Source organism: Thamnophis sirtalis, unplaced genomic scaffold, assembly GCF_051295495.1.
Source record: "Thamnophis sirtalis isolate CommonGarterSnake01/CBP01778 unplaced genomic scaffold, rThaSir2_p1.2 scaffold_3, whole genome shotgun sequence".
Classification (NCBI taxonomy): Eukaryota; Metazoa; Chordata; class Lepidosauria; order Squamata; family Natricidae; genus Thamnophis; species Thamnophis sirtalis.
The window spans coordinates 150848408-150873070 of NW_028261383.1; the positions used below are offsets into that span (position 1 = coordinate 150848408).

General features: G+C 44.3%; 1 protein-coding gene across 1 annotated transcript; it reads right to left on the bottom strand.

The window, feature by feature from the left end:
• Positions 1-7031: 7031 nt before the first annotated feature.
• On the bottom strand, positions 7032-22934 carry LOC148048246 (myosin light polypeptide 6). The gene is made up of 6 exons (XM_087710427.1): positions 22796-22934; positions 22419-22446; positions 17891-18034; positions 16133-16306; positions 14572-14649; positions 7032-7331 (listed from the first exon to the last, which is right to left on the bottom strand). The coding sequence occupies exons 1-6, from the start codon at positions 22796-22798 to the stop codon at positions 7303-7305; spliced, it is 456 nt and encodes a 151-aa protein (XP_087566553.1). The 5' UTR covers positions 22799-22934; the 3' UTR covers positions 7032-7302.
• Positions 22935-24663: the final 1729 nt, after the last annotated feature.

Consider the following 24663-nt stretch of genomic DNA (forward strand, 5'->3'; position numbering starts at 1 on the left):
GTTTGCTGCTTTTTGACCGAAAAAATTTGCTCAATTTTGACCAAACACCTTTTGCTTTGGAATATGTACCACACGAATTTTCATTGAAAATTAGACCAGTTTTCATATTGGAAGGTTCACAACAAGGGAATCGAGTTTAAAAACACCCATTTTAAAAACTAAGTACCTGAACATTTGACAAGAAGAATCTTTATCGTGACTTTACCACTGAATAGCTAAATTAATTCAGAATAAAATTAAGAGTACACTCCCTATCTAAAGTAACAAAAACAGTGTGGAACTGTGAAAGAAAAAGTAAAAGATTGAAAGATTTTTTTAAAAAAAAAGTCAGCAAAGGAAGATAGAGTACAGGGCTGCCATATTTTGGAGCTAGTAGTTGGTGTACTGCATTTCTATTATATTTATTTGGCCACACACCCCTCCAATACCAGTTTTCAGTGTGATCAGTCTTAAAGTTTAAATTTACAAGAATAAAAGTCTTCCAACTGCATTTGTATAAAATGGGAAATTCATGTATTAAGGAAATGCTGAGGCCCTAGAAAGAGTGCAGAGAAGAGAAATGAAGATGATAAGGCAGTGATGGGGAACATTTTTCTGCTCGGGTGCCTAAAGGACATGCATGCTATAGCGTGTGCATGCGTGTCCACACCCATAATACAATGCCCTCCTCCCCCGGCGAATGCGTGCACAACCCCCTGTGCGCATGCGTGCAGCCCTCACTGAAGCTTTTGGGCTTCCGATAGGCCCGTTGGGCTCATTTTTCACCATCCACAGGCTCTGGAGGATTTCCTGATGCTTGGGGAGGGCAAAAACAGCCTTCTGTGCGCTTCTTGGAGAGTCCAAGCATGGTTAAATTAGTCTGGTTGCTGAGTTCAAATTCTTTGGCCACGCCTCTTGTTCCTCCTCAAGGCCAGATTTTTAACTCAGTCTGGCCCATTCAGGATGATTTTAAGTGAGATCCAGCTGTTTTAATTTAATTCTGCTTGGGCTCTTCAAATTGAACTCACAGTTTTATTGTTTTATCTTGTTATTTTCTTTGTGTATATTTTTTTCCCTTTTTTGACAGCATCGGATTGAACAGAGGTGAAAGAGTGAGGAGCGAGCTGTTGGGGAGGTGCTTGTCTCCATGCCTTAAGAGCAGAGGCTTGACTAGCTGAGGGGTTGGTGCGGGTGTCTGGTGCTGTGAATAGTTTCCCCTGCTTCAGTTTTAAAGAGCTGGCTTGGGAGACTTTTTCCTTTTTGCAGCTGGTGCGGCTGTGGCCACCATTTTGGAACACACACACAGCCAATTACAAGCCTCCGCTTCACGCGCTTTTGTTGGCGACGCCTGTCTGCGCCGCTTGGCTCCTGGGAGGATCGCTGTCGGGTGGTGTATAGGCATTGTCCGGGTCGCCAGCAGCGCCAGTACCACCCACGTCTGTAAACTTTATTTCTGGGGGCCGCGTTGTTTTTGGCCACCATGTGGTTATTCCTCAGATCCTCCCCCTCTCCACCGGATATTGCCATGCAGCCTTCACTGTCTCCAGCAGCGCCAGTGAGACGCAGAGTGACCCCACTGCTGCCGAGGCTGATTAGGACCCACGCGGCTGTATTTATTCTCTGCAGCATGCTTGGGGCTGTGTTCCCAGCGACAGCACCTTTCTCCCTTGACTCCTGTGGCAGAGCTCCAACTGGCTAATCCATCTGGTTCCCAGCATGCCTACCACCGCATCAGAGCAGCATGGACCTTCAGGACACAGTAGCTGTCGCCTGCCTGGGGTCAATACCAGGGGCAAGGTCAAAGGGAAGAGCAGGATGGTAGGCAAGGGCAAGGCCTCAAGGGAAGCAGCCCCAAAGGCCCAGCGCCAGGGCAGATCTGCTAGCCTTCAGGAGGAGGGAGTTCCCTCCCCTGTTAATCATCCAGGCCTCTTGCAGGTGCTGGAAGAGGAGGGCGAGGACCAGGAGTGAGTTCCTGCCAGTTCTAACCTCTTCTACAGAAGAGGTTCCACAAATCAACAGTGCTGTTTAGAACCGGTTCCAGCTCCCTCCCCCCCCGCCCGTCCGCACATCATCAAGATGAAGAGCGAGAGGAGGAATTCTGGGAGTTGAAGTCCACAAGTCTTAAAGCTGTCAAGTTTGAACTCCCCTGGGTTTTTTTTTCTAAAGGGTTAGGGGTGCAAGGGTCTTGTAAGTTGACAGGTTTAAGACCTGCACACTTCAATGCCAGAGTTCCTGAGCCAACATGACTGGAGGAGGAATTCTGGGAGTTGAAGTCCACAAGTCTTAAAGCTGTCAACCCCTGGGGTTTTTTTCTAAAGGGTTAGAGGTGCAAGGGTCTTGTAACTTGACAGCTTTAAGACTTGTGTGCTTCAAATGCCAGAGTTTCTGAGCCAACATTTTGGTTGCTAAGCAAGAGCGTTGTTAAGTGAGTTTCACAAGTTGGCCACACCCACCCAGTCTCAACTGCCAAGCCACTCCCACCCAGTCACATGGCCAGCAAGCCACTCCCACAAAGCAGGCCACACCTACAGAAGAGGTTCTAAAAAAATTTGAAACCCACCACTGGCGAGGACCTAGATTTGTCCCCTGACAGCTCAGTGGTGGGCCTCAGCTCTCCAGACCATTCCTTTCAGTCAGAGCCAGGCACCCCTCCAGAGTCTCCTCCCAGGCTTTCAGGCCCAGAGCCTTCTCTTCCCCCCCCCCCCCCTTCTTGGATTAGACATCTCTCCAGGGAGGATAGGGACATAGTGCTTTCTTCTGAAGTGCAGGAGGTGATTGCACGTGTAGGGTTATCCATTACTAGGATAAAGTTTTAGTAAAGACACCTGATAAATCTGATGAGTGTTGAAAGGGGCATTTGAGGTCAATTCCTTGTCTAATGCAGAAATTTCAAATTAAAAGTATTCCCAGGAGATAAGTATCCAGTCTTTGCTTGAATGTGTTGAATGAATGAAGCCAACCATTTATCTGGACCATTGGTTCCACTATCTAACTCTTTTTACAAGTAGGATATATACTTTTCTCATCTATTGAAAAATATTTGTCTTTGCCATAACTAGATTTTTGAGATTCCAAGCGTTTCTTATGGTGAGCCTGATTATCTGACAACATGATTAAGGGAGGCAAGACTTTATGATGGGGTGATAGGACGGGACACACAATGAAAACTGGTTTTTTTTCCTTAGACAATGTGATTTGAGCCTTCAAAGATTCCTTTTTATTATTTAACACAGAGGTGGTATTCTACCAGTTTGGACCAGTTCACCCGACTAGGTAGCGGAAATTACGGGTGGCCCCACCCACTTGCCCTGCCTCTATGGCATCCCATTTAGGTCCTTTTTTCATGAAAAGCGCATGCACGGAAGGCTGTGCACATGCACGGAGGTGGCGCATGTGACCGAAGCGAGCACATGCTCACGTTTGTGAACTGGTAGAGAAGGTGAGTCAATACCACCCCTGGTTTAATACACCTATGACTAACAAATCTTGAAGCAGTTTGGGATGCATATACTGTATTTTTCAGAGTATGAGACGCACCTTTTTGCCTCAAAAAAGAGGCTGAAAATCTGAATGCATCTTATACACTGAATAAAGCATTTTTTGCCTCCTGAAACCCCGTCCCCTTTGCAAAAATGGCCATACAGAGCCTTTAGGAGGCTTCCAGAGTGCTCCTGGGGGCTGGGGAGGGCAAAAATGAGTGAGAAATGGACTGTTTTTTGCTTGTTTTTGGCCCCCAATATCCTGCAGGAGCACTCTACAAGCCTCCTAAAAGCTATTCATGCCCTTTTTTTGAAAAAAAACAAAAAACAGGCAGTATTTTGCTCGTTTTTGCCCCTCCCCCCAGCAGCACTCTACAAACCTCCTAAATATTATTCATGTCGTCTTCTTTTTTTTTGGAAAAAAAAACGGCCGTTTTTGTGAAAAACGGGCCATTTTTGGGAGGTTTGCAGAGTGCAAAAACTTTTTTTAAAAAAATTTGCCTCTTCAAAACCTTGGTGCGTCTTATACTCCAAAAAATACGGTGGTTACATTTTATTAATAACAGATAAATGAATACATTTTATTTTACATGAAGTAAAATAAGCCAATTACCTCCAATAGACCGATTAGATCCCACAGATTAGGCCTCCTCCGAATTCCATCCGCCGGCCAATGCCGACTGGCGACTACCCGGAGGAGAGCCTTCTCTGTGGCTGCTCCGACCCTCTGGAACGAGCTCCCCGTGGAGATTCGAACCCTCACCACCCTCCAGGCCTTCCGCAAAGCCCTTAAAACCTGGTTGTTCCGACAGGCCTGGGGCTAAAGAGCTGTTGCCCCCAGCCTCGAATGGTATGACTGCTGTGTGTTTTTAAATTATGTATTGTTATGTTCCGTCTTTTTTATTTCTTGTCTGTACCCCCCTCCCCTGATTTGAATTGTGAGCCGCCCTGAGTCCCCTTGGGGAAAAGGGCGGCATATAAATGTAATAAAATAAAATCAATCAATCAAATCAAGTACTTATTTAGAAAGTGAAAGATGAATGGGTGATGGGAATATGGAAAGATAAATCTGGAAGCAGGGCTGTGTGAACAGTAAGCAACATTTTTTTTTAGTTTTCTGTAGATCCCAGATGCTCTAGAGGGCACTCTTGTTCTGAGGGTTTTGTTACTCAGAATGATTTGTTGCCTCAGATTAGGATTCTGAAAATTATGGTCTATATCCGTCTTAATTTGGATAAGAGCTACTGCACCAATTACATAAAACTGACCTAAAAACTGTATATCATAACAGGGCTTTAATGTTCTTTTAAAACTTGCCATTAACCAGCCATTTGAATATCCACTTGTAACAGCATCTAAATCGATTCTTAATGTAAAGAGAGTGTGTTAATGGAAGTGCAGATAACACACACAGGCAAAGTCTACTGAGGGTCAAATACTTTTTCAGGCCCAGCTGACAGGAGTGGATTTCTCCCTCCTTTTATTTTTTTAACCAATGACCAGGTAGAAATAGAACACATAGCCAAATGTTCTATGTAAATATTTTGTGGAGTGTTGCAGGATGAAGATCAACATGCAGGCAATTTTTTTAAAAAAATAATCTTCTATGCCCATGATGGCAAATCTACGGCACGCATGCCCAAAGTGGCACGTGAAGCCATATTGGCCAGCACACGCGGCTTTGCCTGTTTTTCTTCCGGGTTTCTGGTGCACAGCGTACCCGGTGATCAGCTGTCCATTGGGTGCGCAGCATTGCCAAAAACTGGTGCTAAAAAGGTTCGCCATCACTGTTTTATGCAGCTTCCGACTCATAAGGTAGGTGATGTTTCAATCTCCCACCTTAGGCTTGCTGTTGTGATGCTAGCTGGTTCTCCCTGCTGACTCACCAAGCAAGAATCTATGTCGAAAATAGTTGTTTCTGCTTTGCTCTAATGCAGGCATTGCTGAATTGAGTTGGCAATCTTTCATAAGAGGTGGTGGCGATGACGAATGGGTAGGCAAAGCTGCTACCGTCTCTTTTCTCATTGAACTCCCTCCTCTCAGCAGGAACCACTTCCTGCTCAACATGCTCCAGTGCTCTTGCCTTTATTTGGTCCTACTGCGGGTGCTGTTAAGAGGTGCTACTAGCTGTCTCATTCAGCCACAAATATCTTCCTTTTAAGAAAGGCAGAGCCATCCTGCTTGGACAATGGAGCTTAGTGCATCGATTAAATGCCAGGTTTTCCTTAGCGTCTCCTGTGTTAAAGCAGCATGCACACATAAAAAGTGCTTCTAGACTTTCTTTTCAATTATAACAGGGGCCCATTTTTAAATTGGCCACAGCAATGAATATGTTCAGCGTATTGTTCTATTGTTTTTCATTATTTTTTTCCTATTTGTCCTGTTTTGTTAAATAAAACATTTTAAAGTCAACCGAAGGCTAAACTGTTTACGAATCCTCATAAGGGAGGCAAAATTCCAAGCCAGTTTCATAAGCTCAGTTTGCAAGCTGAATAATGAATGATGGGCAAATTGATCCAGGAACTCAACCTAAAGCTTTTGTTCCTTTTATTGCTTGTTTCTACTCTTGCCAAGGTTGTTTCTAATGAATGATTCACTGCAGATGCAAGAATACAGGTAGTCCTCAACTTACAACCACAATTAAGGCCAACATTTCTGCTGCTAAGTGAGACATTTGCTAAGTAAGTTTTGCCCCCGTTTGCGACCTTTCTTGCCATAGTTGTTAAGTGAATCACGGCACTTGTTGAATTATTAACACAGTTGTTAAGTGAATCTGCCATCCCCATTGACTTTGCTTGTCAGGTCGCAAAAGGGGATCCCATGGGAGATCCCATGTGATCACCCATGAGAGACTACACTTGTCATGAGTTAGTTGCCAGGCATCTGAACTCTGCCAACCTAGGAGTTCGGAAGGAACGTAAAAATGCAAGTAGGAAAAATAGGGACCACCTCTGGTGGGAAAGTAAGAGTGTTCCCTGTGCCTTTGGTGTTTAGTCATGCCGGCTACATGACCATGGAGATGTCTTCGGACAGCATTGGCTCTTCGGCTTTGAAACGGAGATGAGCACCGCCCCCTAGAATCAGGAACGACTAGCACATATCTGCAAGGGGAACCTTTACCTTTATCTGAATTTTAATTGCATGACCATGAGGATGCTGCAATAATCATGTGTGAAAAACGGTCATGTCACTTTTTTCCAGCAGCACTGAGCCATGGTAGCAGAGTGGTTAGAATGCAGTACTATGGGCTACTTTTGCTGACTGCTGATTGCCAGCAGTTCAAATCTCACAAGGCTCAAGGTTGATTCAGCCTTCCATCCTTCTGAGGTGGGTAAAATGAGGACCCAGATTGTTGGGGGCAATAGTCTGACTCTGTAAACCACTTAGAGAGAGATCTAAAGCACTGTGAAGTGGTATATAAGTCTAAGTGGTATTGCTATTGCAACTTTGACCGGTCACTAAATGAACTGTTGCAAGTCGAGGACTTATCAGTACTTCTCTTTCCAACCAAATGGATCCCAGGTAACTTTGATGATTTCCCACTCAAGCCAAAAGCACAACAGTGACACAAGATAGTTCCAGAACAGTTTATTAAAGCAACTGGGAGGGAGAATCAGCCACACATTTCTCAAGGACTCAAGTGATGCGATACCAGCCAGGCAGCCTGGGGTTTGTTGTTACTCTGGAGCGCCCTTCGTGTGGGTCACTCTTTTCTCCTGTAACTGTCCAAGAACTAAACCGAGAGGCTGGAGAGGAGGGAACCAAAAGCAGTTTTATACATAGATAAAAAGGCACAATCATGTGATGGATAAACTGGAGGAAGGTTTCAGAGAAGACGTCATCTTCAGCCGCTGAGGACCATCCGCACCAACTCTGGAGAGAGAAAAAAACAGATGGTGTGAGACTCCACTGCCTTAGTCAACACAGGGCCAGATTAATCCTACCGGGGGAGGGGAAAATGGGACCTGCCAGAACATGGGATTTAGAACTGGCCAAAGACTGCAGCATTGTGTGTGTGTGTGTGTTGCATTTGTGCTGATAAGTAAATAAAGGGAGACTAGTATAGATCTATTTCAAGCTATTTAGCTCTCATCAGCTAGCCATACCCTTACTGGGAATCGAACCTGGGCTGAACCTGCAATTCCCAGTAAGGGTATGGCTAGCTGATGAGAGCTAAATAGCTTGAAATAGATCTATACTAGTCTTCCGTTATTTATTTATCAGCACAAATGCAACACAGGTAACAGTAAAAATTATGGCTTTCTGTCTGGATGGTCTCTTGTAATGATATATATATATATATAAACAAATCATTGCTTGTGTTACTGCTCAAAGCCAGGCTCCCTGTGAAAGAACCATTTTTGTAGAAGTATTCCTGAGAAATAGAACAGCCAAAGCTCCCTCTTGCAAGTTGGGCTTGTAGGAGAGGTGACAATGACGTTGGGCTTCTTCGAAAAGATGTCGCCTTTTGCTCCCCCCCCCCCCAAGACATGCTTTTTTCTCCCCAGGAGTCCAGTTTGAAATCTGTAAGTTGCCAGTAACCCAGATTAGGAGGGCAACGTATCCCCTTCCCTGTACCGAGATATAGGTAGTCCTCAACTTTCGGCCATAAGTGGAGCCCCAAATTTACGTTATATGAGACATTTGTTGAGGGAGTCACTGAAGCTATTAAATTACTAACATGGTTATAAAATAAAATCCAGCTCCCTCATTGACTTTGCTTGTTCAGGTTGCCAAAAAGTGATTGTATGACCCTGGCGGGACGCTGCAACTATCCTAAATATGAACCAGCTGTCAAGCATCCGAATATAAATCATATAACCATGGGGATGCTGCAATGGTCATAAATATGAGCATCTGGGATGATTCTGAGGACAGTACAGAGAGGCATAGTTGGCTTTGCAGTGGGCTCTGGAAGAATGCTTGCGTATGAATATTGTGGTAGGCCACCATCAATTCAGAAATATGTTTTGTTAAACAAATGATGATAAAATAGATGAGGGAAGGGACTTGTTTTTTTTAATAAATGTGGTTTCCTCTTATTTGAGTAGTTGATTTTCTTTAATCTCAACTACTCAACTAAGCTTATCTTAAAATGATTCCTAGCCATTTACTTTCTAAACTGTGGCGATGCAGTGGTTGGAATGCAGTATTTCAGGCTACTTCATCTGACTGCTAGCTGCAGTTTGGCAGTTCAAATCTCACCGGCTCAAGGTGGACTCAGCCTTCCATCCTTCCGAGGTGGGTAAAATGAGGACCCAGATTGTTGGGGTCAATAGGCTGACTCTGTAAACCGCTTAGAGAGGGCTGTAAAAAGCACTATGAAGCGGTATAGAAGTCCAAGTGCTAGTGCTATAAGTTACTTTTTTTCAGTTCTGTTGTACCTTTGTGGTCACTGAACGAACTATTGTGAAGTTGAGGACTATCTGCACTAGGGCTCTGCCTATAACCTATGCAGGTTCCCCACCCCACCCCCATCAATTCAACCACAGAACTACCGCCACCAACACCACCGATCTCCCCAAATCTGAAACTAAAGCAACGAAGTAAGAAGGCAACACGGGCAGAGAAGAAATGAGATCACAGCTGCTTCTATTGCTAGATGCCAGGCATTAGAATTCTGGAGCTCGTCCTAGGAAGGTAATCTGCTTTCTGGCAGAGAGGAAAAGTAGTTGGAGAGGCACTCAGCTACAGCAGAGGAGGACTCGGCTTTCTGGCCGAGCCTACCTAGGAAGAAAGCGGGCGAGGGGAGGGAGAAAAATAAATAAATAAAGGCAGGCAGGCGGCAGCTACAGCGCAGGGCTATAAAGGAAGACTGTCCACTTGACCTTCAGCTGAGGTGGCGGATGAAGGCTGAAAAGAGCTGGAGGTCTGCCAATCCAATTTTATTATATACCGTAACCACGCAGCCAGTCGTGGGCTGGTTCCTACATTCTCCCTGTTTCCGAACAACAGAAGGAAAGGTGGTAGAGAGCTATTTCGATTCTCACAGCAAAATCCAAGTTCAGGGCAATTTTAAATCGGTATGAGCATGTCTGCATATGCACACATACACCTATCTTGAATATATGCTTTGTTTACTAGTAGAAAAGATACACAGTCCCTTCCTACTGCTCATGTATAAACACCCTTGTACCCAATCTTCACTCCCACCCCTTTTTACAGCCTGTGGAACATCCAGCCTCACCTGCCAAGAATACCCTCACCAGGAGAAAGATTTACATTATCAGATAAATCTGAATGTTTCACAAGTTGTATAGTGAATTCCCAAGTGAAGAACTCATCTCCTCCCATCTCCAATGCACTTCTGTTTATATTGTTCGTGTTAGTTGTGAAGTCGTGTCCAACCCATCGCGACCCCATGGACAACATTCCTCCAGGCCTTCCTATCCTCTACCATTCTCTGGAGTCCATTTAAGCTCTCACATATTGCTTCGGTGACTCCATCCAGCCACCTCATTCTCTGTCGTCCCCTTCTTCTTTTGCCCTCCATCTTTCCCAGCATGAGGTTCTTCACCAGGGAGTCCTTCCTTCTCATTAGGTGGCCAAAATATTTGAGTTTCATCTTCAGGATCTGGCCTTCTAAAGAGCCGTCAAGTTGATCTCCTCACTTAGAGCAGAGGTCCCCAATCCCCAGGGGGGGGGGGCAGCTTGTTTGGAACCGGGACGCCGAAGTAGCAGGTGAGCGCATGCAGATTATCTTTCTCCTTGCGCGCAAGTGTTCTTCTGCTGCTTAAAGGGATACAGCCCCTCTCCCACCAGTCCACAAAAGTGGAAAGGTGGGCAGCGCTGACTTGGAGGATATACTGTATTTTTTGGAGTATAAAACGCACCAAGATTTTGAAGAGGCAAATTAAAAAAAAAGTTTTTGCACTCTGTAGACCTCCCAAAAACAGCCCATTTTTTGGGAAAACGGGCCTGTTTTTTTTTTTTTTTAAAGGGCATGAATAGCCTTTAGGTGGTTTGTAGAGTGCTCCTGGGGTGTGTGGGTGGGGCAGAATTGAGCAAAAAACAGCCTGTTTTTCGCTCATTTCTACTGTCCCCAGCAACGAGGAACACTCTATAAGCCTCCTAAAGGCTCTGCATGGCCATTTTGGTGAAGAGGGCGGGGTTTCGGAAGGCAAAAAATGCTGTATTCAGTGTATAAGACGCACCCAGATTTTAAGCCTCTTTTTTGAGGGAAAAAGGTGCATCTTATACTCCAAAAAATACAGTAGTCTGGCTCTCACGCCAATGAGCAAGCAGGGCGCTCTGTCAGCATGGCCGCCCTGGCTCACACAATGCATTCTACTTAACTTTGGGTGCTTTCATACATCAATGTTTTGTCTCCATAGTTCTACATTACAATTAGGCCAGAGTGAAAGTTATTCCAGGAGAAAGTAAGATTTGGGAGAGGTAGAATTTGATTGTAAGGGGGGGCAGGGGAAGTAAAGCTATGAAGGTTAGCAATTTGGAGTTTCTGATGTTGGTTGAGTAAAACTGGCATGGATTTGTGTATGTGGTACCCGTCCATGTGCCTGATTTGAAATCAGAAGCAGACTGAAATACTGGTGAGAACCTAATCCAGCAAAGATTCCCTTGAGAGCAGCTCTGGGTCTTAGTTGTGTAGCATGTGTGTGTGTGTGTGCACGCACACACACACACACACCCTTTCACAGGCCCCAAGCAAAATTTCAGACAAGACCAGCGTTGTGGAAGTGGTGATGCAAAGGGAAGAAAGGGGAAACGACTCTGTTTTTTCAGATTCATGTAATGCTACTGCACAGGAGAGCCAAGTCTTATTCTGCTGACTCAGAGGACAAGAGCGAATCTCCTGAGCTTAAATTTATAGGAGGGTCAAATTCAACAGAACACGAGAAGAACCTTTTAAACAGCATGCTAAATCAACAACCGCCATCAATTGCAGAGGGAAGAGGCCTGCCATTTTTTCCAGGTATCATTTGGCCTTTGAGAGTCATGATGGAGGCGCACACTCCACAACACAGGCACAGCCCACACAAACAGCCGGCCTTTTCCCCAACCTTCATCCAATGTAACTTTACAATTGCAATGAAACACAGTTTGTGCAACAGCTCCCCGGGAGCCAAGCCAACTTTGGCTAACTGGAAACCTAACTACAGGTAGTCCTCGATTTAATGACCACATTTGGGGCCCACATTTCCATTGCTAAACGAGATAATCGTTCAGTGAGTTTTGCCCCATTTGATGATCTTTCTTGCCACAATTGTTAAGTGAATGGTTGCAGTTGCTAATTGAGTAACACGGTTGTTAAGTGAATCTGGCTTCCCCATTGATTTTGCTTGTCAACTGCATAAATATGAACCAGTTGCCAACCGTCCAGATTTTGATATGACCATGGGGGTGCTGCAACAGTCAAAAGTGTGAAAAGCAGCCACAAGTCCTTTTTTCAGTCCTGTTGATCACTAAACGTATGCTTCTTAAGTCAAGGACTATCTGTATTGGACACCCCATAAGAGGTCCAAGGCTACAGGCTAGCCCAGGGGTCTCCAACCTTGACAACTTTAAGCCTGGTGGATGTCAACTCCCAGAATCCCCCAGCCAGTGAAGCAAAGCTGGTTGGGGAATTCTGGGAGTTGACGTCCTCCAGGCTGAAAGGTTCCCAAGGTTGGAGACCCCTGGGCTAGACTAGGGATTCAAACAGGCACCCCAAAAGAAAGAAATGGCAAGCTACTTCTACACCATGGCAAGGGAAATCCTCTGATGGTGATATATCTCCACTAAACCTGTAATTCAGTTTTATGAAAAGATGCATCTGTGGCGCAGTGGTTAGAGTGCAGCACTGCAGGCTACTTCAGCTGACTGCTAGCTGCAGTTCGGCAGTTCAAATCTCACCAGGCTCAAGGTTGACTCAGCCTTCCCTCCTTCCGAGGTGGCTAAAATGACGACCCAGATTGTTGGAGCAATGTGCTGACTCTAAACCGCTGAGAGGGCTGTAAAAAGCACTATGAAGCGGTATAGAAGCCTAAGTGCTATTGATCTTAAAAGTTCTAATTCAACAGCAATGTTTGGAAGAGCTCAGCGACCTACGCTTAAACCTTCAGGAGGCTGCAGGCATGAGATGCTATAAGTCTCCTATCAATAGAAACTGTTGGATTAAATTATTCCTAAGGATCACAGCTTTATCTCCTCTGAGCCATCCTGAGAACTCTAATGAATTGAAACCATTAAGCTACCGCCCACCCTCCTGTTTTTTTAAATATCTTCAAGGATATTAAGGATTTTCTACTGTGGTCCCCAATTACCCATTTGCTGGAGAGCAACCCATTTCTTCAGGAAGCTTATCGGCTGAGGGTATCTTGGGAGCCACCACACAGAGGGAACCCAACTCATGTGTATTAGGAGAGGAAGAGGATGGCACAAGGCCCTTTATCATCTACAACGGCAGCTCAGGGCATATTGATTACCCCCAGACCCAGGCCTTGAGCCCTTTTACCCTTCTACAAGATGAAACATTTCCCCTTTTACTGCCACTGACAGTCTAATAAGGTTACACGGGCACAGTCTTGCTTTAACCCAGTCATAGCTGCCTCATTTTCCTAGCCACCTTTGCTTAGATTACACACAGTCAGCTACATGCAGAGACATGCTAGAAGTTGGGGGAGAAATGGAGGAAGATGCCGAACAAGAGAAATTGGAAAGGGGAGAAAAAGTAGAGCGCAAACATCTTCCTTTTTTTTTTTCCGGGCAACAAAAAAAAAGGGAGGCTGTTAAAAAAAAATAGAATAGGTTTGGAGGAGGCGTACCCCATTTGAATTCACCCTGATAAGATGTGTCTCACAAATGCTGCAGAAAGGAAAAACATCAAAATTGATCAAGCAAATTAAATAAAAACAGACACATGGCACACAACACACACTACACATCAAGAGGGGCCATTGCGGTCTCTGCTGTACTTGTGTTCACAGTCAAATGCAGCAGACACAGCATAAGGTTACAGGCAGCTTTTGAGGCAAGGGGGTTATTTGTACACAGACAAACTAGCTCGATTCGCACGTCAATTTCTTCCTCCCCAAGTCGCCCCTTCTTAATAACCTGATGGTCCCAGATCACTTGGGTCCCACGCAGGATATGTAAACTCCCACCACACAAAGTAATGGGAGGCTGGCATAGCACTGGCCTCTGGCTTAATATGATACTCAAATGCATTGTTTGAGGCCTGTGCTTCTGAACTTCGGCACCTTTAAGATGTATGGACTTCATCTCCCAGAATTCCTTAGCCAGGGTGAGTGTTGAAATCCACACATCTTAAATCTTAAGAAACACTTCTAGACAGGCGGGGTTTTTTCTTCTTCTTTTAAACCAGGAGACAATTAGCAGCCACGGGCATGACTGGCAGCTCCTTCACTTGGTGACCAAAGACAACCAACTTCTCCATATTGTTAAATCTAGTCATTTACCATGGAAGGAATAGACCATCGGCTGCCCTCTACATCTTTTGGACCAATTCCCATCAGCTCCAACGAAAAAGAAGAAAAAGAAATGGGAAGGTTCCCCTTGCACATACTGTATGTGCTGTTCCCGACTCTAGGGGGTGGTGCTCATCTCTGTTTCAAAGCTGAAGAGCCAGCACTGTCCGAAGATATCTCCGTGGTCATGTGGCCGGCATGACTAAATGCCGAAGGTACACGCAACGCTGTTACCTTCCCACCAAAGGTGGTCCCTATTTTTCTACTTGCATTTTTTACCTGCTTTCGAACTGCTAGGTTGGCAGAAGATGGGACAAGTAATGGGAGCTCACCCCGTTACGCGGTGCTAGAGATTCGAACAACCGACCTTTCTGACCGACAAGCTCAGCATCTTAGCCACTGAGCCACCGCGTCTCAAGAACTGGGGAGAGGTATTCAAAAATACTTGAGTGCTCCAGGTTGCCCACCTTCTCCCTGGACTTTACCTGAATTTCCTTCTACATCAATAGGAAAGAAAAAGTGTATTTATACTATGTGAGAAAATACACACACTATTGAAAACCTTGCAAAGCATTCCCAATCCCAGAGTTTTCCATCCAGCTCCCCAGAGTAAAGAGACATCAGGCCCTTTGAATCAAGAAAGGCAACTTCAAGGCCAAAAGCATGTTGAGATCCCTGGGCCTCACCTTCATAGTTAATGCAGCCATTACTGTCTTCATGGCCGGCCACAAGCATCTCTACCTCTTCCTCTGTCATCTTCTCCCCTGCAGGACAAAAAAAAAAAAAAGGTTTAGAAATGGTTGGATATAGATCGAGTTATTTAGCAAATGCCCAGCAGAAGCAGTGTTTTAAATTCAGTGAAGAAGAACCAAACACACTCAACATCTTCAAGTTCCTTTTCTCGATCGCCTCAAGATGTGTGGTTTTTTTTCCTATGTCATTTTTTTAAAATTTTATATTGCTTATACATATCAATGCGTGAACAGTGTGACACCTGGGTACCAGTGGTGGTAATCTGCCAGATCTTACCAATTCGGGCCAACCTGTAGCAGCTGCTGCTGGAGGCTCCGCCCACCTGCCCTGACATAATGCACAACCTTCTGCACATGTGCAGAAGGTAGCATGTGTGAGCGTAGCAAGCGCTGTGCACAAGCACGCTCACATTTGCAAACCGGTAGCAAAGGTAAGTGAATCCCACCACTGCTGGGTACCATACATTTAATACAGATAAACAAAATGTTTATTGTTACTCATAGTTATTGTTACTCATAGTTATTACATTTCATTTCATTGTTTCATGTTGCTTAGACATATCCATTCAATTTCTAAACCTCCCTCTCATTATTACATATATCTTGTTATATTAAATTAAAATATGTATATTGTTGTTCCCCTCTTATTTCTATTTCTATTCTTTCTTATTTTTCCCATTGGTTCATTTAAACATAAGTAACATTTCTTTTCACCATTATTTATTACACACACGGTTTTATATTTAATATTTTAAAAATTACTCATTTTTCCACCGTGCTTTCAATATCCCTAATATCCAAAACTACTAATCAATCCAAATATTAACAGTATTCAATCGATCCCGGGATTATATCTCCAGCTCTCCACAATTTCTAATCCTTAAACATTAAAATTCGCCATATATTTTAACACAGTTAATATTAATAATACAATTAAATTTCCTAATCCTGAACTTCCACCTTCTATCCTTAGCTTATTTTTAAATACAGTAAATTCTACTTATCTGTTAATAGATATACCACTATTTTCCCTATTTATATTTTCTACTTTTCCATTTTACTATTGCATTTTATTGCTATCCATCATCTCTTAGTCTTAGCCTCAAGATGATTTATCTCAGAATTCCCAGCAAGAACAGCTAGGTCAGTGGTGGCAAACCTATGGCACGTGTGTCAGAGGTGGCATGCAGAGCCCTCTCTGGGCACGCAAGCCATCGCCGCAGCTCAGCTCCACCGTGCATGCGTGTGCACCTCCCACCAGCCAGCTGGTCTTCGGTTCTCTGCTGCACATGCATGGGGACAGGGTGGATGCGTGGGGCCAGGCGCATATGGGGACGGGGTGCATGAGTGGGGGACTTGTGCGCATGCACAGGTATGCACACACGTTGCATTTTGGGGATGCGCATGCATACGCATTTGCCAGCCCACGCTTTGGCCACTCAGTGCCACAAAGGTTAGCCATCACTGAGCTAGATGGAATACAGTGTCATCTTACCTAGGGTGACGAGAACATGACGGATCTCTGCTCCCATAACTGTGCCGTTTCCCTCCTTGTCGAAAACCCTCAATCCTTCCACGTAATCCTCGAAGCAGCCCTGATCCTTATTCTTGGCGATGGTTTGCATCATGGGCAAGAACTGTTCAAAACTCAGTGTTTTCATATTCATTTCTGAGGGCAGGTGAGAGAAACGAGGAGGCCATGAAGAAGACGCACCTCTCCTTTATGATGGACCCCAAATTACACCCTCAAGTCTCAAAATTACACCCTTTTGAATTAGGGTCTGGATTCTTCCTTCCTCAATACCCCGTTTCCCTGAAAATAAGACCTAACCAGAAAATAAACCCTAGCATAATTTTTCAGGATGCTCGTAATGTAAGCCCTATCCACCCTCAAAATAAGCCCCAGTTAAGGTTGTCAGCCAAATGGATGCATTTAGTACCGTATTTCCTCGAAAATAAGGCCTAACCAGAAAACAAGCCCCAATGCAGCTATTAGAACAAAAAATTAATATAAGACTCAGTCTTATTTTTGGGGAAACACGGTATAATTTAAACCCTGCATTAAAATTAATTTAAACTAGGTGGGAGATTTTGCTCATATTGATCACATGGACCCAAAAACAAGACCGTTAATAATGCCCTCTTCTAAACAGTAGGATTGAGTCTTAACATCAGGAAAACAAAGGTAATGATAACAGCTGTTTAAAATCAGCAAGGAGGAAATTGAATTAGTTCGAGAATTTATCTTTCTTGGATCAAAAATTGTTCACAAGGGTAGTTCTACTCCTGAAATCAAATGCAGGATAACCTTAGGCTGCATTGCAATCAGTCTGATTCTAAGAAAGCTTCTTGTTCCTCACAGGTGTTCTTACAATAACAATGCTGGCTGACTGTAACTGTGGCTATGGTTGGAAGCTCTCAGGTGACCAACTTTGGAAGACGGTCACGGTAGGCTAAGGCAGTACAGAGCACACTGGAGCATCAGAAAGGATGGCAGAAAATAAGGCCAGTGTGCCACAATATTTGCAGCCAATCCTTTGAGGATAATAAGGTTTCCAAAACCTGAGCTGCTTTGCCCCCAAAAGGATTCCTCCCCCTGCTTTATACGACTAAGGTTTTCTTGGGCCAAGTCACTAGATAAACATCTACCAATACACTTTCTTTTTTTTTTAATAAATATTTTTATTGCACATTTTTCTTTATAATGCATAACATTTCCAGTTTTGCAAAGGCAATATACTGGCTGTATCCAGACCTTTTTGAGTGTACATAGTTTTATACACCCAGATTATAACCAATATTCTCTTAATCATACATTCATAGTCTCTTTTAAATACATAATGTTGTATGTCATTGTTCTAAGCATTATTTTCATAATTGTACCATAACATTCTATATATTTATCTCTCTCCTTTCCCCGCTCTCCTTCCTTTTCCTCTTCTCCTCTCCTCCACTTCCCTCTCCTTCCCTCTCTCCTACTCCTCTCATCCATTTCCTTCTCTCCTTCCCTCAACTTTTCTCTCCACTCCTCTGCCCCGTTCTACTCTACTCCACTTCCCTTTCTCCCTTCGTCTCTCCACCCAATACACTTTCAAATATGTTTAGAAACATATTTTAAGAACAAAACTAGACTGGATCAAGTTGGCACCCCATCCTGGCTCTAAGATTGACACCATCTAGATAAGTCTTTAAGGCAAGAACGGCAGTACTTTCCTCCATAGCTCAATCCAACTGATACAGTACAAGTGCTCACCGTCACTCTTGGGGTTTCCCAGAACTTTCATGACTTCAGCATTGGTGGGATTCTGGCCCAGGGCCCTCATCACATCTCCACACTGGCTGTACAGGATCTTGCCATCACCAGTTCGGTCAAAGAGCTGGAAAGCTTCCTTGAACTCTGAAGAAGGTCACAAGAAAAGAGCTTAAGGCAAAATGAACATCTAAGGCAGGGGTCGGCAACCTGCGGCTCTGGAGCCGCATGTGGCTGTTTCATCCTTCTGCTGCGGCTCCCTGTTGCTCAAAATATGTGTCACAACCACCAATGTCCGACTCCTGCCGGCAAGTGATTTATTGAGATTTTCGATCCCCGGTAGGTTTTGTGGCTCCCGGTTTTTTCTTTTCTGTGGGAAATGGATCCGAATGGCTCTTTGAGTGTTAAAGGTTGCCGACCCCTGATCTAAGCAAAGGGAAGGGGAAAAAAGCAGTGCCTCAGCTACCCCTTTCGATCCACAGAAAGCAGAACTTCGGGAATGATGTTTTTCATCATTTTTATCCGCCCCTCCCCAAAATATACTAGAATTTGACATAACTCACTTAACATCTTTAAAACTGTATGCCTTCTTTTGCAGTGAGCCTCATTGAACACAATGAGTCTTAGCTTCAAATCAACACTCTGGCTTACGCTCCAAATATACACCAAACAAGAGCTTGAAACTCTACTTGTGTAGTAGGTGGAATGTTAAACCAAGTTTGGAAATGGCCCAATTCTCTTTAAACGTGAAACCCACTCTTAATCTCCGAGCTGCTCATTCTCTGCTTCACTTCCCATAAAAAAATATTTTAAGGAGGTGGAGGAGGATGAAAGAGCTCTATATCCCATAGTTTATTCCTTGGAGCAAGACCAGGATAAAAATGGAGCAGATGGTCAAAGCCTACGTGCCCTCTGCTAACTGCAAGAAGAATAAAAGCATTTTGCTAAATTAGATCCACTTCTACTTACTCCAGCATCCTGTGCGAGAATTGCACCGGTGTCCAAAGGAAAATTATCTAGCCCTTTATGTTCTAGGATCAGGATGAAAAATGGAGATACAGTAGATCAACTGATTTACATGGCGTTTTATGCCATGTGTTGCATGGTTCCTAAAATCATGTGCAGTAAATTGGGAATGTACATGTTTACCTGTGTGAAGGTAGAGAATTTGTGGATGGGCATTCCCATAGCAAATGGGCGAAAGGGTGGCAGTTTGTAAGTTTGATCAAAGCACCAGATCTGAACACAGGGAGCCCCAGTTCTGTTTGATTTCTCTAACCCAGCGATTACTTGTCACCAATGTACTTGAGATTTTGGCCACATTATTTACTGGTCCACTGGTTACGCTGATTAGGCCTGAAGGGCACCGTAGTCTAAAATGATGCTGAACTTTGAGTGTAGTAAAAGTTCGATTGTACTCCAGAACATCTGGACTGATCCAAATTGGACAAAAAAAAATTAAGTCTCTCCCAGCACATCATTTTAGAACCATGCAAAGCAAGTGGCATGGTTTATATGCCATGTAAATCAGTTGATCTATCTCTTCGATTTTCATCCTGACCTAAGGCACCTTACACAACTAGTATATGGACAATTGTACGAATAAGGGTCCTGCGATCACCTTTTGCAACCTTCTGACAAGCAAAGTCAATGGGGAAGCCAGATTCACTTAACAGCCAGGGTACTAATTTAACAATTGCAGTGATTTACTTAACAACTATGGCAAGAAAGGTCATATAATGGGTCAAAACTCACTTAACAAATGTCTCACTTAACAACAAAAAGTTTGGACTCAATTATGGTCGTAAATCAAGGACTGCCTGTATTGTCAAGGCTGATTTTTAGTACACAGAAAAGTCTTGCTTTCCAATTAATTTTGCACAGTGCTAAATTCCACACATCTGGATCTTTCTTTAAAATGTGGACAAATGAGTAATACAACTGTGATGTTTTTTTTAAATGCCATTTACTGAACGAATTATGTTTAGCATACATAACTCTTCCCTAAGGGTATCCTTCTCAGAAGTGGTATTCTTCACTGCTCCTCCTCAGGTCCAGTCCATTATTCTAACCACTCTGCTATACTGTCATTTCTCGAGAATCCATAAAAAGCAGAACAGTAGCGGAGGCACATCAAAACATGCATGACACAATACAAGACCATGTAACAAAATCCAAGTGTTTCCTTCCTATGCAAGGTAACAACATAACTGACTACTTCCCCATCTCTTAATTATTTTCACTCAAGAAAATGGAGCAATGGAGGAGGGAAAATTCAAATTAAACACTTTTCCTGCAACTAGAGGCTATTTTTTTTGGTGGGGGGGGGAGGTGTAGTGATGGGGAGGGATGGGTTGTAGCCAAAAACCTTTCTCAACATTGGAAGGATTCTGATGCCTTTATTAAAACAGTGCCTGTACAAAAAAGCTTTTGTCATCTGTCCCCACACTCTAAGGATGCCTCTAGTTCAGTGGTCTCCAACCTTGGCAACCTTAAGACCTGTGGACTTCAACGCTGGCTGAGGAACTCAAGTCTTAAAGTTGCCAAGGTTGGAGACCACTGCTCTAGTTAATAGGAAGGCTTGTCTGGAAGAAATAAGTGTTTAAGGGCAAGTCCTACAGTGTACAACTGAAGTGAGCTTGCCAATACATTTTTTTGGAAGCTGGATCTTCCATTTGAAGCTAATTTGGCTAGATCAAGAACCCTATCAACATACCACTTTGAAAAATTACCATTCCTTAAGTGGTGCTTTTGAATTAAAATTGTGGGATTGATTACTTTTAAGAAAAGCAACTAGTCCCCTCCTCCCAAATATTTTGTGCTTTTGTGTTGACTGGTCTTGGTTAGGTAACAATAAATTAAGCACATGTGGGGAAAAAAACACCATCCCCCGTGTTTAGATGAAATCAAATTTAATCCAAGCTCAAGAAACCTTTGCTCCATTTTGACAGCTGTGCTCTCAACAAGCTGATGCATAAAAGCATGCCAGCATCCAACAAAAAACTTCAGAGGGATCAGACTTTTCTGGTCTGGCAGGACCTTTCTCCAAGCACTGAGGTGGGGCGGGGGGGGGGGGGAGGTTAGCCAGCCATTCCTACTGAGGGAATCAGATTTATTTCAATGGGAACTTGAATCACCAACTGCAGGGCTGGTCAGCTGTGGCTGCTGCCCTTAAGACCTTAAGAGTTTCAGCCAGCGTTGGAAAGGAATCCTGCTTCCAGATCGGAATGTATTAATACGACAGCTGCCAGCCCTTCCTGCTCCAAAATGAGTTTCTTGCCCATATAAGGAAACCAACAGAGGCGGCTATCCCGGCGCCCATCTTCCCTCTTCTTTGAAAGCACTTTCTTCCTCCAAAGGGAGAAAACTGGCTCTTCCAAAACTGCAGGGTTAGGAACCATCCCCCAACGGTAGCCAAACACACCTTGGGGGGGGGGGGGGGAAACTCAACAGCTTCTATGGGTGGCCGAGGAGAGGGGGGGGGGGCAAAGAGTTGCCTGCATCTGCCTTCTCCATCTGCATAGCTGAGGATTAAACCAGGATCGACCCTCCCGAGTAATAAGGAAACGCTTCCGACAGGATAGCTTCCCGACAAGATAGCTTCCCGACAAGATAGCTTCCGTACTCTGGTTCTCCCGGCTCACCTTTCCATGCAGAAATCCTAACTGGGTTAGGGATTTTTTTCCCCCTTTTGTCTTCACTGTGAGTTGTATTGTGTTGGGGTGGGGTGTGCACTGAGGGAGCTCAACCAATCTCATTGTACATATGCTGTGCACTGACAATAAAGAATTATGATGATTATTAACGTATCATTTGGCTAAAGAAACAGAAAATGGAGGCCACTGGGCGCGTCCTTTCAAGCAGCCTTAACCAGGAAATACATCATGCATGAGAGCCATGCAGGGAGGTAATTCCTTTCTTTTTTTTAAACGTGATTCAGGTAGAAAGGCAGAGCATGAATCTTTAAAGTCATGGGAATGAGAAGTCAGGGAGGAGAGAATCACCGGTTCAAAAAGGGCTGAGAAAGAAACCCGGCCTGCAATGCACAAATTTTACACACACACACACACCTCCCCGCGCGCGCACACACACAGGGCAGCATTGATAGATGAAAAGCCCGGGCAGTTTCGCATACGAGCAGAAAACGGGGTTAAGGGACGCGGGGGGGGGGTTTTGCTCTTTTTCCTTAAAACTCACCATCGAGGAGCAATGATCAAGGGAGTGGGAGGAGAAAGGACAAGGAAAAAGGCTAGAAGAATCAAAGGAAGGAAGAGAAAAAAAAAGAATTTTAAGCGCAAACTGCCCCCCTCCCTCCAAAAGCCTTTTCTCCACTAATCTCATTGTACAAATGTTGTGCACTGACAATAACTAATTATTTTTTTATTTACTTTTCACCCTTAAGACTGGGTGGGGGGGGGGAGAAATGGTGTGTGTGTGTGTGTGTGTGTCCCTCTCTCTTTATCCCCAACTTCTATCTACCTTCCAATGAATAGCCCCAATGCGGGGGAAGACCAAAAAAAAAAGCACTTACCGGCGGTCTGATCTTCCGAGAAGTCACACTGTAAATGAAATCCGAGGGGGGAGGAAAAAGGCGTATTATTACTTGGGAGGAAAAAAGGGGGGAAAAAGCCAGCCGTTTTCTTGTCCCAAAACTTTTCCCTTCCCACTGCATTTTCCCGCCCTGCAGCCGGCTTTTTATTCTTCAAGGCCAGTCGGGATCCTGCGACTCAATCAAAATAGAAGCTGGAAGGGACCTTAGAGGTCTTCTAATCGAACCCGCCTTCCCTCCCCCCCCCGCTCAAGTAGGAGACTCTATATATACCCTCTTCAAAACGCATTAAGAGCCCGTCCTACAATCCTAACCGGCCTCAAACTTCGCCGCTCAGCCCGTTTTTGCAAAACACTCACCATTGTTGCAAAGCAGCTGAGAGTCGCTCCGACCTTCCCTTCTTTCCTTCCGCCCGGAATGTGTGCGAGCTCTGCCCGAGAGTGGCTCCTCAAGTCACCGCGCGGGTCTCCGCCTCTGATTGGCTGTTGCCAAAAATGGAGGGGGGGGAGGAGGAGGCGGTTCGAACGTTATGCTAAAAAGCTGTAGGCGGAACGGGGAGGCGGGGCTTTCCCACCCTCCCTTTTGACGTGAAGGAGAATGAGAAATACGGACTTTGGTTCACGGAGAGAATCTCGCGTGTCGTGGTAGAGGGCTCTGAACGAGATTGTTGCATTGCACGTTGGGGATTGTAGTTTTTCTCTCACTTTAAAACAGGTGGGGGAACTATGGCCCCTTTCTGCCTTGTGGGAGATTCTGGGAGTTGAAGTCCGCAGGTCATGGAAGGGCCGTAGCTTTAAAAGATTGCTGCTCATATTGCTGGGTTTACTCAGACAAGGAATAATGGATGGAAACTGACGAAGGAGAGATTCAACCTACGAACAAGGAGGAACTTTCTGACAGTGAGAACAATCAACCAATGGAACAGAAGTTGCCTTCGGAAGTTGTGGGAGCTTCATCATTGGGATGCTTTCAAGGGGAGATTGGACTGCCATTTGTCACAAATGGTATAGGGTCTCCTGCTTGAGTGGGGGTTGGACTAGATGACCTATGAGGGCCCTTCCAACTCTGTTAATCTGTTAAAATTAAATCATCAGCTGTTTTGTGAAGAACTGTGATTTAGTCAATCAATCCCATTTTCTGGCGTCATACTGTAGGACGTTATCACCCAGCCCTCTCCCAGAAAAATGAAATATCCTAGGAAATATTGAAAAGGCAGAATATTTCTCTGGATGTGAAAAGAAAGAAACATGTTTTAAAAGACAAAATAGCTGCCTGTAGCTTCCTGCCTATCCCCACTTTGTCAATGGGCCATTAAGAAGGCCAAACCAGTCCACTTTACATAATAAAGACTTCTCCACTTCAGCTGCAAGGGGATGGGATTAAAGCATGATACTATTGGCCCCAACTGACCACATGGCATCTGAGAATTCAACCAAACCTGGATTCAAAATGCACCCTAGAGAGTTGCCCCTGCATGGCCCCACGGGAGTCTCCATGTGGTCCTGTCCACCAATAAACCATCTTTCCAAGCAGCCTCCATGTTTCCAGTGTCTTTTTCCCCACTTGGAGCGGAACTCAGAAGGACATTTCTTCATTGACTGAACTATGCGTTTCTCAGCTGAGAAATTCGCTCTGATAAAATGTGGTGAGCCAATTTATGATTCACTGTGTCATTCCAATGCATCATTTTAAAGTGCTTTTTGAGACTTATTTTAAAGGCACTGCATCTTGATCACAAAACTCCGCACTATTACTGGTTGCAGAATGTAGAGTTTTCTCTTTCTCTGTTCTTACTTATTTTTGTTTGAAAATCACCAGGTTTAATAACGTTCAGATGAATGGATAAGATCTGGATCCAACTATTTGTATATATCTGCCTGCAATTAAAGGCCGTCAATGCTCTTTGCCTCAATTCTATTTCTTTTCTTAAAACATACTGTACCTTACTTCTTGAATGGGATACATAGCCCTTTCAAGCTTGTCTAACAATAGACGGGGATGCTGGGAACTGTAGTTCAGGAGCTATTTCCAACTACCACAATAGCAGCCTAAGAGTGTCATTATCCAGGAGCCTGCTGCATTTTGCTAGCACACTGATTCTCCACCCCTTTTTCTGATCAGAGTGCAAACGGTGACTGGCCTACCTACTAATTTTAGGGAAAAATTGGACTCTGACTGATTTCTGTGATAGAGAATATAATATCCGATAAGACTGAGGCAGTTTTGG

What these genes read in the sequence shown, in the direction of transcription:
- LOC148048246 (XM_087710427.1), bottom strand. An exon ending in GGGAAACCCCAAGAGTGACG is followed by an intron (nt 16,307 to 17,890) that starts GTGAGCACTTGT and finishes ACCTGCCCTCAG; the next exon opens with AAATGAATATGAAAACACTG. An exon ending in TCATGTTCTCGTCACCCTAG is followed by an intron (nt 14,650 to 16,132) that starts GTAAGATGACAC and finishes TTTGTCCTGCAG; the next exon opens with GGGAGAAGATGACAGAGGAA.